The following is a 15,636-nucleotide window of genomic DNA, read 5'->3' on the forward strand; positions in this document are numbered from 1 at the left end:
AATGTCAATATCCCAAAGTAAGTTCAAGTTTAAAAATTAAATCAAAGAGCAATTTATTTGTAAATCGAGATGTTTTAATATGTATAAAAACAATGAAATAGACAATGCGCACACACACGCAAACACACACACACACACACACACACACAAACACACATACACACTACCAGGACATGTTTTTTTTACATGGTGAATCCTACAGGGACAGAAGGTGTGATGAACTGGCCGCATCTTCAGCTCAGCTCGTCGGCTCCCGTTCCTCAAACGGCCCGATCAGTTTCCAGTGACACTGTGTAGGAAACAGTCTGCACACCAAACAGGCAGTTCTGCCACAAACAGTCTGTACATGACATCAGGATTGTTGTGTCTTTGCTTCTCTACACTAAAGCGATCAGTCCATCCCTCCAATGTCGTGTTGTTTGTATGACTGTGTTAACAGAGTCCCTGCAAAACAACAACAAAAACAGATTCATATCAGGACGCTGCCGAAAACACTTCACACAAAGATCTACTCATCTGAAACAACTGGTAACACAGCTTAACACATCCTACCTGCTTTGCATTAACCCATAAATACACATACAGTTTAATTACAGGGGGAAATCAACTCATAGCAACGTATTGTCATTTCTTTTATACTAGGCAGTATATAAATTAGTCGGTATACAGACCAGGGCTTCTGAGTGTCTTTGACGGTAGACAGTTCAAATAAGCACTTTATTGAAGCAATGTAACTATACTGAAACCTTATTTTCAGCTTAAATTTTGACAGTTTTACACTGTTGAATATATTCATGTAGCCCACTGATTTATGTTACATATCATCATTCGTTACCTTCTTAAGACACAAATTGAGGTTAAATAACTAGGGATCAATGAGGCATCATGAAAGCAAAAATGCCTGGCCCAGTTTAAAATGAACAAATATGAACTTTACTAAATGACACATTGTTTTATTCTAATGTCCAAAGGCTGACTCATTTTCACATTTTTACATACACCACTCAGTCACCACACATCTCTCTGAAAACAGAAAACACAGGACCGGAGCAGCACCGCTGCAGACAAACATGTGCGATATGGCAAGCCCAAGGAGCGAGGTGGGAGTGGGAGCAGGAGGGTCAAAGGCCAAGCACGGAATACATGAAGGCTAGCCTGCAGGGAAACAAGCTGCACCGTCCCACCGTCATCCCACATCAACACACATCTGCCAACCACAGCCCAAAATTAGGATCATTTGACAGATAAGCAGTCGGTTTGGCTGAGGTTAGCAGAGGTTAAAGAGCTGAAAAGCCACAGTCTGGGAGAAATAAAACGGTACGTAGGTACGACAGGTTCCACTGTCAGTTCAGCTCCTCACGCTGTGCGGACAACATTTCTAACCTTTTAGGGCTTTCTGATATCAAACTTTAAGATAATATTTTCATAAAAAATAAAATAACAATTGTTCTTGTTTTGTTTTTCTTGTACTTAAAGTATGCAAAATGTGTAAAATGATTACCAAAAATCACTGTAGTGTTTCTCAACTATGCTTTTGTTTCCCCTGTTGCAGTCAGGGACATTTATTTCATACAGAGCCCAGCTATGTCCCTACAGCTGATCTATTTTTTCTAAACTTGTTTTCATTTTATTTCATGATTTAAGTCACATTATTGCATTTTAAAATGCCTTAGAGTGGCAAATGTCCTCCAAAACTGTTACACCAGGGTTAGAGGTAAGGGGAGTTGTAGACTGTGAGGTGGATGAGGTAGTAGTTAGGAAACGTCTATAAACGACCTAGTCTTATAAATATAAAAAGACATGTTGGTAATCATGTCGTAATTTCCTTTATCATATATTTTATTTTCTCCTCCCCTTTAATTGTGATTTAAAAATGTATCATGTTATCACACTACATATTGACATGTTCTCTCAGGTACAACTACAAAACCTCAAATATAAACAAGTGTTTTAAAACTCTTGCACTGTCTATTTTTCATTTTCATCATTCAATTTTTGCTCTGTACTGTGACTGTGAGGCTGTGGCTTTACAGCTTTGTGGTGGGACACTGGGTAGTGGTTGGTGTTGGGGTGGAAGCAGAAAGGTAGGTGCTTTGGAGGCAGGCTGGGCTGGTGAGGTGTCAGTCAGACTAGCAGGGCAGCAGGACTAGCAGAGCTCCCAGATTCAGCAGCAGGGGCTGTGGCATGCTTACCTGGGGCCAGGACCCCCTCTGCCCTGCCCTTCATCCCTCCTGCTGCTCCTCCTCCTCCTGAGCCAGAGTTGCCCAGGGCCTCCACTGGGAAGGAGAGCCGTTCACCCCTGTAGGGCTTGGGCCTGAAGGGGAAATCTTTGTCTTTACCTTTGGAGCCTTTTGGCCGACCTGCTGTCTTCTTCTTTGACTTGCCATCTCCCTTCACACCCAGCAGGGGGTGCACCTCTGAAAAAAGATTAGAAACACATGATCACAGGTTTTCGTAAAACACACATTGTTACTCACTTCTCATATATATAGTATAAAAATACACATAATACACAGAAGACGTATGACCCTGTTCTAAAATACTATCTCACCATCACTGGGCACCCCCTGTAGTTCGATGGTGGTGGTGCGGGCTTTCTTTTTAGCTGGGCCACCCTCAGATGAGGTCTGCCGCTGCTTCTTGTCACCACCAGCCAACGCATCCTCTGGGGCAGCACCTTGGACTGAGGCATCCGGTGGGGGACCAAAGGGGTTTTCCTCAGGATCTTCAACCTCTGGCGCAATAGGCAGGTACAGCAGTGCTTTACAGTCCTCCAGCTCCTCATCACTACAACACACAAATAGAGACATCACTCTCAGCAGCTGAATAAATTTCAAGTCAACCTACATTAATTATTATTATTATAGAAAGAAGTGTTATTTGCTAAAATGTGATTAAAAGATCTTTAGTATGTTGATGTTGACTATTTAAACTACTTGCAGAACTGTTTGTTTTGACTGATAAACTTAGTTGAACAGTTCTTTCTCACCTGCTGCAAAAAGCAACTATGGGGTCAACAGTGGTAACATCCACCTCTTCATCCTCTGCAGCATCTGCACCTACATAGACAGCATAGAGAGAATGAGTTAAGTATTGCTAAACTTGTAAAATTATTATTATACTTTTATAAAATTAAGTCACAGTGACAAAAATGTCTTGAAATGTCCGCACAACTTTTGTAAGAGATTAGAATAAAATCATCACAGGCTGCAAGCCAGAGCAATCCTGTTTAATCGTATGTGAGTGTGTCTTATCTACCTGTCTGCTCTGGTTCACTCTTGTCTTCATCCTCAATGTCAAATTCAGATTCTCGCTCCTCATACTCCACATTCTCATCCAGTTCTTTAAAATCTGGAGCAAAAGCACTCCAGTTTTCCTGTGGAAATTCAAAAACTCACGTAAAGTACAGGTACACGTGACAGCAACTAATTCCTTGGTTGTCCTGAGCAAACTTGGTGATTAACGCTGATTCTGATGTGTAACAGTCTATGTACATCCAACATTTTATTAGTATAACAGTCTACTTGCCACTTGGTTCTGAGCCCAGATGGACACCACTCCACTTGAGATAGAGGCAATGATGGGGCGGACAGGATGCCACTAGACAGGGGTTGAAAACGTGAAGTCAATATTTTAATGATTACTTTCATACATTTTTTGTTTCTATGTTGTGCTCCATAACTTCATTTTAACATTCTTACAGCAACATCAAGCAGTAGCTCTCCTCTGGTACCATGTAGAATCTTCACCAGGTTGCCAATGCTCTTTTCCCAGATGTAAAGTGCGTGCTGCCTGGCTGAACCAGCCACAATGTACTCTCCATCACCGGAGAAACAGCAGCGCTTCCATGGAGTCCTGAAAACACAATAACACAGGTGTTTAAAAATGCATTAAAAATAGATTGTAATGTTAATAAACATAATTTAACTTAATCTAATCTAACAACTGTTCTTCTAATGTAGTGAAAGAACATCCAGCACTTGCTTACCTGTTGACAAGATCCTGTAGTTTTTGCATGGGTTCAGGCTCACCATCACGGCCACACGTCAGTATCTCCCTGCCGTCATACACTCTGATGATCCGGTCTGCAGTGTTTATGAGGAAGCAGCTACCCAGAAAACAGAACAGGTTGAAAGGAAAAAGTGGGAACGTAAGAGAGACAGGAAAAACACACACACAAAGAACTCACTTCTTTTCAAGGCTGTGGGTATGTGTACAATTCCTGAAGGATTTGGCAACTTGCCTTCTATTTAATGCTTTCACACATGAAAAACAACCCAAATTTGACTGCATCCACATGTAAATGCTGTGGAGTGTGTAAAGATTGTTTTATCTGTCCAGGCAAAACAGGCCTCCTACTGTATGTATTGCTTCCTACCTGCCCTTCCGTGCAAATTCGATGGATTTGATAGCAGTGGTGTTGCTGGTGCCAGTGGTCACTCTGAAAGAAGCCACCAACTCCTGGGTATTTGTGTTTAGCACTAGGATCTGCAACAACAGATGGGAAACGTGACAGTGACTGAAAACAACAAAAACACTGGATATGGCAACAATAAGTGTGTGTGTTTTTTTTGGTGGATTGTAGCATTTTAGTGTTTTCTCTGCAAATTTGAAAATGAGAAATGCGAAGAACAATTATGCTATTTATGCTGCCTAAAATACATATAAATGAGGAGTGCACTGTAAGCAAAGTTTGAGCAATAGAGAGACAGACCTTTCCTTTGGCGTTGCCCGTATAGATGTACTCGCCCCTTCTGTCAAAGGCTGCCACCACATTCAGGTCTGAGTCATCATCCACAGGAAGGACAACATGTTTAGAGTCTGACAGCGTGAGCAGGACTGGGGCTGACTTCATTGGACACACCAGGACCTTGTCCCTAATATAAAAACATAATTTTATTGGACACAACAGCACCTTGTCCCTAGTAATAATTTGCCGGTATAAAATATCAGAATCAGAAATGGAATCTGAAATATCAAAACATATTAGCAACTGAAAAGGTTTAGGTAACTTACATATCTCTTGGGTGACACTGTAATTTCAATATAGGTGAAGGGAAGCGGAACCTCTGGTCACAATCTCCAGTCAGGACATCCCACTGTGAGACAATGTTGTCTGTGGAAGCACTCACAAGCTTGTGGCCATCTCGACTCCAACTGCACCCACACAAATATAAGGCTTTTTTTGTTGCATGTAACTTCCAGTTAAATTTTCAACACAGCACAATATATCATTAACCCATTTAAACTGTAACCTTTCACAACATTTTAATAATTTAATAACATCACAGTGAAGCAGGCTTAGAGAGTGTCTTGTTAACTCATCCCTATACTTTGGTTTAAGGAGGAAGAAGGGATTCCCTTCTTCCTCCTTAAACAAGCACAATTATGTCTGGAAACCAAGCTGTGAAGCCCACAGACACAGTATGACATATTTTACCATAAAGAGCAGACAGGGTGGATATGTGCACTGATGATTTTGGCAATGCCACGTGTTAGGAAGTCCCAAATGACGATGCGGCCATCATTGCAGCCAACAGCCAGCAGGGTTCCCCAACGATTAAAGGTGCAGGTAAGAGCCATGCTGATACAGTCCAGAGTGCCATCTGCCTCCTAAAGACAGCCACAAACACAAGAAACTAATTAGGCCACTTTGCATCATCAGTCAGTTCACACACGCTTCATAAACTATTCGTGCAGATTTTTTAAAATAGACATTTATTGTAATAAGGAGTTTGTGTGTACATTAGTGGCTTACCTCTGGATAGTTCTGCCCGAAAGATTCTAGAAGAGGGTTAAAAAAAACACATACTTTGTGATACAGAATAATTTAAGACTAGAATTATAAACAAGAAAGCGTAAATTAAATATGTTAGAGTTTTTGTATTTAGTTTTGGATTTCGGTACATCGCATTTTTGCAAATGTAGGTCATTTTTAAAGACATTTATATATTTTACGTTTACACTGTATGCCGTGAGTTCATTGCCTTCTATCCATCTTTACTTCATCCCCGTGGACCGACTTAATTTTATTTAGCATGTATCCTTAAGACGTTAAATTGGCCGTTGATATGTTTGATAGTCTTTAAAAACACACAGAAACTAAAGAAAATATCCTGTAAACACAACTTTAATTCAAATTTAACCCTACAGATGTAGCTTCGGAGCTAACGTTAGCAAGTTGCCCCTTTGCCTACTTCCATTAAAACAAGTATTTAACCCCAAATACCATTTATTCCGGGACAATAACTTATGACGTTAGTACACGCATTTAGACCCAATGTTATTACTTAAAGTAACTTATTCAATCTAGTAATTATTTTGATTGCAGTTTAAGTCGTATGGTTTGTTGTTAGCATGCTAGGCTACCATAATATGCTAACCATAACAAGTAGTGGAGTTAGCATTAGCTATGTGCGTACAGTAAACCATACACAAAACAAGAAACATGCTTTAGTTACCGAGCAGCTCTAAATTCATTGTTCCACGTTCGAAGATCCTAAGCTTATTAACAAAATGATTTCAAACAGTATTTGATTATATATCGACGGTATTTTCTTCGTGAGAGACTGGCGCCGAGCTTCTGTGAGGACCCTAAACAATGAGCCCTAGAAACCGCCTGAACAAAATACAAACGACAGCGAGTTAGTGGCTTCGGTAAAGTCACTCGCAGGGCTATATATTTTTATCATATTGTTTTTTAAGTTGGTTATATTAAATAAATATCTTTTTTAGTATTTTAAGTGCATTCATCTGCTTTATCAACAACAACGCTTCAGGCTGTGTATTTTTATCAATTTATTTTCAATAGAGAAAACATTACTTTGTATATAATTCTTCATTTGTGTGATGTTGTTTTTATGACTCCTCGCTCACTCGAACAATATTTAAGCCACAAAATTGCAAAAGCACTACAACGTCAGGTCCTGCATGGATATTATACCACAGTTCTGAAAAAAATCACATGCAAACAATATGGAATTATTATATCTTACTTCATTGTCATTATGTGCACATAGCTCTGCTAGCATTTGCATATCGACGTGTATTATTTCATAGAAACTATGATGAGGAATGAGGTGAACATTAATGTGCAGGACTCGACCCGTGACTCTTCTCTAAACTGTGGGCTCCAGTCTGTGTGTGATATATGCGGCTTCAGTTTCACTTTAAATCTTGTTTGAGAAACGTCTCACGCAGTAATGCCACAAAGTACACGCAGTACTTAACACATCAACAACTACATGGACCTGGTGATGTTGCAGGATCCGGGGATGGATCCGGACTCCGGAGTAGGACCTGAAACAACAGGCATCAATCGAGTTCCGGTTTTCAAAATAAACGCCCAGACTAACTTTTGACACTTTGTAGAAACTACCAAATTATACAAGTGATTAGATCCATGTATTTCCTGATAAATGTAAGTTTGTCAATATTTAGTTTACATAAAATCTAACCCCTGACTAGAGGTTTGTCTTGTCCCACAGGATAATGAGTCCTCTCAAAAAACATAGCTCACAAACACGTGGGACGTTTAATGTGAAGGTTCTGAGAGGAAGTCCTCTGCGTTGCTGTGTGCCATTTGGTTGCGTGGCTGTGTGTGCGTGGTTTGACTCTCGTGCGTGTCGAAGGCGCCACGTCGGCAGAAGCAGCAAAGGGAAAAGAAGCTGCGTAGCTGCGCGTGAAGAGAAGTTCAACAGGCTGCGCTTTAACGCGAGAAAGGCTGGAAGACGGGCCGCGGACAGGCACAGCAGCACGGTTCACACGCGCACGCACGCGCACAGAAATTAATCTAAATTATTACAGAGTTTGTGCCGCAGGCTGAAACAGGAGCTGCTCCAGGGTCAGGTTTCTCTGCCAGGTGTGTTTGTGGGAGAATCCCGGGGAACAATGGTGAAGGTAAGAAGCCCATCTTCTCATGAGTGCGTCCAGCTGAGTCCAGTCGTTAGAGTAGTTACAGCGGAGATGCGGTAGAAACCGCTTCAGATGAGGAGGATCCAATGCTCCCCTTTCTGCTGCGGAAGGAAACTTTAATTCTTGGAGTTGCGGCGCTTTAAACGGCGGCGGCGCAGCTTCGAACGGTTCGAGCGGTGACAAACCTTCATCTAATAAAATCACTACTTGTAGCGTCTGGACGCAGCGGTGGCACCACTTGTCAAACCGAGTGATCGGACCCCTGCTGTGGCGACGAACCCACGGGATCAAAGGAAGGAACTGGCAACAATTACTCCTTGTGCGCGTGCGACGTTGACTTAATTGGCAGCTCTGAGTCCGATTTAACACACGCAGATACGACCTCTGCTGAGACGAGAGCATCTCTTACTTTAGGCTAAAAGCGGTCACAGTGACTTAGAGACTAACTAAACACAAACACGTGTAAAAACCACGTCATCCTTTTTGCAAAATGTGAGGCCTCCCGCTTTGAGACGCTGCACAAGCTGCTCACGATGGCCTCTAGAAAATTACATGTTGAAGTGCGACTCAGCCTCCAGGGACTCATTTCCCTGCAGTCACAGGGTTCAAAAGCCGTTTTATATTTGGATTCATGCAACAGAGACACAGTAGTGTTGCCACTAGTCGGAAATGTTACATTTAGAGATAATTAAGAAGCTTGGTAATTGGGTTAAAATGAAACAAGCTAGAAAAATACATTTAATTTTCTCTGTTTCAATTTCGATGCTTTTCAAGATTTGGAAACTGATTTGTCGTTTGGTGCCAACCTGGAAGATTTTCTTTAGACACATTGAAGTCATGTAAAAGTAGTGACATTTCATACAACCCGCTGCTTGGTTTGTTCAGAGTAACGGATGTCTGGTGTTTTCAGGACGTGAACAGCAGTAACACGGAGCCGCAGCCGGGCACCAGCGTGGCCTCGGACGACGCAGAACCCGCCTGCAGTCAGTCCCCCGAGGGTAAGTGGGGAGCTCCCACCCCCGGCTGCACCCACAGGGAGCATGGTGCAATCTGTGCTCACACATTGCCTGGATGCTATTTCAGAAACACTGCTTTTTATCTGGGGAATGTGTTTGTTGGTGCAAGGGCGTCTGCAGCCCTACCGTTCTATTTGTGTCTCAACACTGTGAGATATTTTGCACCAGTTTAGTCCCGTGCTGCTGCTGCTGCTCAGTCAACATCAGTGCTGTTGGATGAGGCTCAGCCAGATGAGGACAGATAAGAACCAGTAAAACCCTCACAAACCAACATTTGACCTCAGCTCAGTTTTCATGTGTCCAGACTGAAATATCTGTTGATGGACGGCTGCTAACTTGGATACAGGTGGTCATGGTGCCCAGAAGATGAATCTTTGTAACTTACGTGATAACACATATAAATATTTCAACATTGGCAGTATATTTAGTTATAAATCTTATTTAACGCTGATCCTTTGTTTTTGTTCTAATTGGGTTGTGAATATTGAATTTCTTACCTGCAAAACTAGTAAAACATCCCTGAAAACAAAGGGTTTCTCATTATCTCTGTAGCTGCTGCATTTACAGGCGGAACAAATTGTAGCTAATTAGTGATTCAGGATCCTCCAGGCTTAACGAGCATAACTGTGACTGTGCCATTGTTTTGTTTTTATACTGAGCCTAAAATGTGGATGGTGGATAAAGAACCTCCCCTTCTAACAATTGATGCAAACTTTTTTTTATTACTTTAGAAGATTTCTGGACTAAGGGGCAAAGTGATTTTGATTTGTTTTGTATAATGATCCTCAGGTGATAAGAGCGGCTAAAGCCTGACCGTACCTGTGTTTTTTAGACCCTGGTAAGGACCATGCGGCGCCCCCTCCTGGCGTGGTGTGGCGCGTGACCGGTGGCCTCTTCAACGTCACCAAGGGCGTCGTCGGCGCTGCCGTGGGCGGCGTGGCCTGGGTGGGCGGCAAGAGCCTGGAGATCACCAAGTCGGCCGTGACCTCGGTGCCCTCCATGGGCGTGGGGCTGGTGAAGGGCGGGGTGTCGGCCGTGGCCGGAGGGGTCTCCACGGTGGGCTCCACGGTGGCCAGCAAGGTCCCGTTCACAGCCAAGAGAAAGGACAAGGCCGAGTGAAGAGGAGGCGCGGGGCGATGAAGATGATGATGAAGATGACGGCCATTGATGACGACTTGCCCCACCCTGAGCCAACAGAGCTGCTCTCTGCCAATCGGACTCACGCAGTGCCTTCTCGTTCCTTTCTCGGTGACCTCAGCACCAGATTGAGACTGTGATTTAAAAACCATATAGTCTAGCTGTAAGTTTAGTACTCCTCGAAACCATGGCAACCACGAGCGACCAGCAACAAACGCCTATTAATGCGCTGCATACAATCTCTAGGCTCTAGGCACATTACATGGACTGGGATCCAACTCAGCACGTGGTGAACTTGTTGATGCTGTTGAACTTTTTGTTTTTTTTAATGTGTTTACAATCCAGAGTGAGGCTCCACACATTCCAGTCTGCACACGCTTGGTGAAATGTTTCTGCAGTAAGATGCTGATTTTAGTTTTTGTGACGGAGAGAGACGCAAATGTGTGCGTTGAGAAAAATAAAGGTTTCAGCGTCGGCCTCCAGGAACCTGCAGCGTTTTCCAGCCTCCAGGCTTCGCTGCCTGACCTTCATTCGTTGGAATTGCCTGAGGTGGCGTCAGCCTTGGATGTGCATGTAGGAACACTAGTCTGAAATGCATGACTGAAGCCGTCAGGTATTTTCCACAGCTATATTACTGTTGTACTGTTTTCTTCTCAGTGTGTGTGAAATGTTGGAAATGCAGCATTAGTCCTTGACATTTTTTAAGATTTATGGAGAACGCATTCAGCAGAGTCTGGTTGTGTGAAAGGAAACGGTGCCTGTTGTCTGAGCTGCTGAGTCGGTGAAGGTCAAACCTTTAAACGAGGAGAACACTGTAAAGTAGCACAGGCAACGCTCATATGCAATAACAGCGTTTCAATGCAACTTCAGGAGCGAGGGGGCAGTTTCTGATGAGACTTTACTGTGTGAATGTTTTGTGTTTTTCAATATATCAATAAAGTAGTTTGTTAGCTTAAATACATTTGACTGTCTGTCGCTTTCTTTGTAGGGATTTAATTTAAATTAAGTTTCTGACATTTTTTAGACATTAAAAAAACATGGTTAAGGGTAAAAATGTTTTTCAACTGACGCCTGCTTTGTAGAATCCAGAGCAACAGCAGTGAGCAGGTGACTGCATGAGCTTTCCTACTTTATACCTAATATATGTGAAAGTTTCGTCTTTCCATTTAAAAACATTACTCACGGGCTCAGACTCCCCTAGAACAACGCTTCCATCCTATGAATGAATGCATTTAATCACTGCAGGCAAGTACTCGTTTCTCCTGCTCAAGCTGTAGGTTTAATTTACAGATTGTTTTTCTCCACTCGTCAAGAAGAACTCCACCAAACTCATGTTGATAGGAAAATGATTAGCAAATTGTAGCACATTTCCTGCTTGTTGCCCAGTTCCAGTAACTTTGTTGATCTCATGACTTTTCCTCTAGTGTCAGTGACATCCACGTTTGAGCTCTTCAGTAAAATGTCTCAACACTTATCACATGTTGATGTTGAAAGACTGGTCGGTACTGACTCATGCACCAGAGCTTGGAAGTGAATATTAAAGATGACGACACAGCCTGACCACTAATGGATGTTTACTGAGTATGTGGTGGGAACTTTGAATTTGTGATTGTAGGACATGGACTGAGAGCAGCTGTGCAGTGAACAGAACTTGTAGTCATTGCTTACAAATTTACAGGCCCTGTGAAGATTTTTAGTTTACATACTGACAGGTTGTAGTTCACTATAGTGCAACATCAGTAGTTGCATTTTGTATTATTTATTATTATACATTTGTCTATAAGGTAACTGGATAAGGTGCAGTTAAGTGAAGGTAAAACTACAATTACCTAAAAAACTAAAGTAGTAAAAATAACATTTACCTAAAAATCTATGACAAGTACTTGTGTGAAAGTGCTACCTATTCTTTGGTATTCGAAGAAGTTGTGAAGTATTTTTGAAATCCGAGCACCAGGGGGCGCCAGTGCTACAAGCTGTCGAGGCTAAAGCGTCTTAAAACTAAAGAAGAAGAATTTAAACCTAACCCGGAAGCAAAACGGAACTGTAGCTGCAGTCAGTAGCCACATGTTTCCTTAGTGTGATTGTACTCATGATGTGTATTATTATTGGCTGAGGAGATAAAAACAGCGAAATGAGAAGAGGAAACGTCCTGTAGCTAAATAAAGGTGAGACGGATGCGTAGCAGACTAGAGTCAACACGATCAACCAGTTAACAAAAACATGGAACCCGTGCTTACAAAGTAATAACCGAGTACTTGTAGTTTAGTGTGACTTCATCTGCTGTGACATTATGGCTGTCAGACGTGGCAGCAAGTTACCTCTAAAATGTAAATAACGTTCTTTTATAAATGTAATTGTTAATGCAGCATAAAGTATCTCAGTAAAGCAGTAGTCAGCTGTTAACGCAGAGCTGAAGTAAAAGGTCCTACAGAGTAGACGTTTCCTAAATAACATACACTGTTTTTGTCCATATCAGTTTTACTAATTCCAAATCATCCACAAATCTTGTGCTAAATTTCATTGGTTTTATTGAACTGTATTAAAACGCCTGATGTTTTTGTGATCGCTGTTTATTTGACACAGGCAAAGATGCTGAGTGATTCTGAGGCTGCGGAGCTGCTCTCCTTCCTGACCCCCAGTACACGTCCTGACGTGAAGGGTCAGGCCACAGAGTACCTCCTGGGGCTATCTGGGCACAGGTAGGAGGATGATGATGATATTAATAATGTAGCTTTAGCGGCACTTAGATTAAAGAATATTTAAAAAATTCCTAAGCAGAGAAATATTAATTAATAAAAATCAAAGTGAGATCATGAATTACCTATATTTGGTACATATGTCTTAACGTTGGTGGAGTAACATGCTTAGATGCCTGTCTTTCTTTCTTTCTTTCTTTGTGCCTTTCTTTAGGGATGGCTGTCGCTTCCTCCGCTCTAAACCTGACTTACTTGCGGCCCTGTTTGCGCTGACGTCTGACCCCTCCATTGCAGTAGTGAAGGACAGTTATCACATCTTCATCAACCTCTCAGCTGATGAGACTCTGCACCAGGTATACGACTCGATGGATCATCACACTAATTGAACGCTCCATGATTGAATAATTAATTGAACTAATTGTGATTAGTCAGTGCTTGAAAAGTTTTTAAAAACACTGACCTGAGTGAATTGTTGATAGTTTGTTCTTCTTGTTGTGACAGTTGTGTTACAGATGCTTTGGTTATATCTCACCCAGGTTTTGCTGACGGACGTAAAAATTCTTCCAGTGTTGCTAAAGAGCCTCATGGATCCAGAATATTTGTTTTCAGATCAGATCTGCACCATCCTGTCCAACATGACACGACATGAGAAAACCTGCAAGAGTGTGTTCAAGGTGAGTTCCTGTGTTGGGTCTGGCTTGTTTCTCCGGGGTTGGGATGAGACTTCATTTTTGAGGATCATACACAGCTGATGCTTGTGAGAAATGTTTTTAGTTTGTAAATGATTTTTGTAGCAAATACTACAACTACACTAAATCATGTGTTGTTTTCCTTCTCTCCTCTTGACCAGACTTTTTAATTAGTTCAAACTCATGCACAGTGTTAGTATGTTACTCAGTATTAATGTGCAGCTGCTAAGCTGTGATAACATGTTTTGTTGTTTCAGGAGCTGCAGGAGGACATTGGTCTTGCTAAGCTGGTGGAGATCTTCTGCACTGAAGGCTACAACAAAAAGGCAAAGCTCCACTATCTGGGTCCTTTGCTGTCTAACCTGACACAGCTGCCCGAGGCCAGAAACTACATTTTGGACAAGGACAGGTGAGAGCTGAAGAAAACATGTGTAGGATGGACCAGGACAAATGTGATCTTCTCATTTGTAACCGTATATGCGTGGCTGTTTTGTAGGTGTGTTGTCCAGCGGTTGTTGCCTTTCACTCAGTACGAGGCCTCAGCTGTGAGGAGGGGTGGAGTAATAGGCACGCTGCGCAACTGTTGCTTCGATTATGGTGAGATGCAGCAGACATGAAATGCTCCAACCTGTGTCTGAGAGGCTGAACGTAGTCAGAGACACTGTATCACTTCTTAATTCCATACTGAACTACAGTCTAACCCATGGTTCACCTCACTGTGTCCAGTCCATCATGAGTGGCTGCTAAGCGACGCTGTGGACATCCTGCCCTTCCTCCTGCTCCCACTGGCCGGTCCAGAGGAGCTCTCTGAGGAAGAAAATGAAGGTGACCATGTGTTGTAATAAATTATTTCTGTTTGGTCAAAGTAGAGAGGAGTGAATAGTGAAATCCTATGTGTATGTTAGTTCTGACTCTAATGGATGGTAATGTTTGTTTAGGTCTGCCTGTGGACCTGCAGTACCTCCCAGAGGACAAGAAGAGAGAAGAAGACCCTGATATCAGAAAGATGCTCCTGGAAACACTCTTATTGGTACCAACACATAAACAAACAAGAGCAGACACAAACACAGATATGTTTGCATGATCGTTTCTTTATGCTTGTGTAGCTCACTGCGACTAAAGCTGGTCGACAAGTACTAAAGGAGAAGAATGTTTATCCGGTCATACGGGAGCTTCACCGCTGGGAGAAGGACGTCCACGTTGCAGCAGCCTGTGAGAAACTGGTCCAGGTATAAAGAATCTTATTATCAAAAAAACTGTTGCATAAGGATGTCAATAAAAAGTTTCTCTATGCTTTTATTGTGAAATTCCCTTTTGTGTTAACCTATAGATTTGCAAAACTGGATACATAAGTGTTATAGTCTGATGCTGAAATGTATCTGTGCTTCCAGGTCCTGATAGGAGATGAACCAGAGCAGGGAATGGAGAACCTGATGGAGGTGGAGATTCCAGAGGACGTGGAGCAGAAGCTCCAGGAAGCAGACATCAAAGAACAGCATCAGCTGGAGGAGGAGAGGAGGAAACAGGAGGAGGAGGAGAGGAAAAGCAGTGATGCAGAACGGACTGACAGAGAACAGGAGAGTGGGCTCATCAAATAAAACCTGTGTCCACTGTAGGTGGAGGAATCGAACCTATAGCAGCCAAAAAAGCAGCCTTTTGTCCGCAGTGAGACGAGCTGTAATGGATCAGGTTCTTTAACTTCTGCGTTCTGGTGTTATTAAACGTTTGGCCACAAGGTGGCGCCCCAACATGCACGCGTTCTGTTATTACGTTTCACAATGACGTTGATTGAATACAACAACTGCAGCTCTGTTCCTCTCAGCGGAAATCCAGCTTTAACTCGAAAACTGACGTGAAAATGTTAAAATGTCAACTTTATAAATGACACGTGACCACAGGCGGATTCAGCCACAAGCCACAGGCTCATAGATAAATACTGTGATTTAAATGAAAACCTATTGTTCGCAGTTTGTCCTTTTGTAGAGAGGAAACTCTAACATGATCTGAGCCAGACTTCACAAACCCAGAAAGTGAACCACAGCTGAAGCTTTGTGCTGTTTGTGGCTTCGCTATGACTTTAAGCACCTGTGAGGGACTTTATGTAACAACATTCAGGGGAAAGTAGTTTATTAAAAGGTGACAAGATTCGCTCAGTCCGGAGGGTTTGAAGTTCATTTTTGGGCT

At 42.4% G+C, this 15,636-nt stretch overlaps 3 protein-coding genes across 5 annotated transcripts; 2 read left to right on the plus strand and 1 right to left on the minus strand.

Moving 5' to 3' along the window:
- Positions 1-52: 52 nt before the first annotated feature.
- Positions 53-6,618, minus strand: rbbp5 (retinoblastoma binding protein 5). 2 transcript variants are annotated; one of them, XM_029150381.2, is made up of 14 exons: positions 6,462-6,618; positions 5,759-5,784; positions 5,441-5,613; positions 5,017-5,157; positions 4,715-4,877; positions 4,379-4,488; positions 3,989-4,108; positions 3,702-3,855; positions 3,529-3,600; positions 3,259-3,376; positions 2,990-3,059; positions 2,552-2,787; positions 2,340-2,417; positions 53-444 (listed from the first exon to the last, which is right to left on the minus strand). In XM_029150381.2, exons 1-14 carry the CDS (start codon positions 6,478-6,480, stop codon positions 392-394), a joined length of 1,533 nt encoding a protein of 510 aa, XP_029006214.1. In that variant the 5' UTR covers positions 6,481-6,618; the 3' UTR covers positions 53-391. The 2 variants fall into 2 exon arrangements, with proteins under 2 accessions (XP_029006214.1, XP_029006213.1); XM_029150380.3 differs by having other exon boundaries at positions 2,193-2,417; positions 6,462-6,617.
- A 966-nt stretch (positions 6,619-7,584) lies between these two features.
- Positions 7,585-11,028, plus strand: zgc:153675 (uncharacterized protein LOC768179 homolog). The gene is made up of 3 exons (XM_029150490.3): positions 7,585-7,899; positions 8,825-8,912; positions 9,763-11,028. The coding sequence occupies exons 1-3, from the start codon at positions 7,891-7,893 to the stop codon at positions 10,047-10,049; spliced, it is 384 nt and encodes a 127-aa protein (XP_029006323.1). The 5' UTR covers positions 7,585-7,890; the 3' UTR covers positions 10,050-11,028.
- A 1,044-nt stretch (positions 11,029-12,072) lies between these two features.
- On the plus strand, positions 12,073-15,200 carry hgh1 (HGH1 homolog (S. cerevisiae)). 2 transcript variants are annotated; one of them, XM_029152170.3, is made up of 10 exons: positions 12,073-12,232; positions 12,651-12,766; positions 12,936-13,116; positions 13,300-13,437; positions 13,710-13,861; positions 13,949-14,049; positions 14,179-14,277; positions 14,391-14,482; positions 14,559-14,681; positions 14,844-15,200. In XM_029152170.3, the coding sequence occupies exons 2-10, from the start codon at positions 12,657-12,659 to the stop codon at positions 15,048-15,050; spliced, it is 1,203 nt and encodes a 400-aa protein (XP_029008003.1). In that variant the 5' UTR covers positions 12,073-12,232; positions 12,651-12,656; the 3' UTR covers positions 15,051-15,200. The 2 variants fall into 2 exon arrangements, with proteins under 2 accessions (XP_029008003.1, XP_029008004.1); XM_029152171.3 differs by having other exon boundaries at positions 12,978-13,116.
- The last annotated feature ends 436 nt before the right edge of the window (positions 15,201-15,636 follow it).

Source organism: Betta splendens, chromosome 5 (assembly GCF_900634795.4).
Source record: "Betta splendens chromosome 5, fBetSpl5.4, whole genome shotgun sequence".
Taxonomy (NCBI): domain Eukaryota; kingdom Metazoa; phylum Chordata; class Actinopteri; order Anabantiformes; family Osphronemidae; genus Betta; species Betta splendens.

Coding starts and splice junctions, on each gene's coding strand:
- hgh1 (XM_029152170.3), top strand. CDS start 12,657: ATGCTGAGTGATTCTGAGGCTGCGGAGCTGCTCTCCTTCCTGACCCCC. Junction 13,862..13,948: donor TACATTTTGGACAAGGACAG/GTGAGAGCTGAA, acceptor GCTGTTTTGTAG/GTGTGTTGTCCAGCGGTTGT. Junction 14,682..14,843: donor CCTGTGAGAAACTGGTCCAG/GTATAAAGAATC, acceptor CTGTGCTTCCAG/GTCCTGATAGGAGATGAACC.
- zgc:153675 (XM_029150490.3), top strand. Junction 8,913..9,762: donor CTGCAGTCAGTCCCCCGAGG/GTAAGTGGGGAG, acceptor TGTGTTTTTTAG/ACCCTGGTAAGGACCATGCG.
- rbbp5 (XM_029150380.3), bottom strand. Junction 5,614..5,758: donor TCGGGCAGAACTATCCAGAG/GTAAGCCACTAA, acceptor GGCTGTCTTTAG/GAGGCAGATGGCACTCTGGA. Junction 4,878..5,016: donor CAGTGTCACCCAAGAGATAT/GTAAGTTACCTA, acceptor TTTTTATATTAG/GGACAAGGTCCTGGTGTGTC.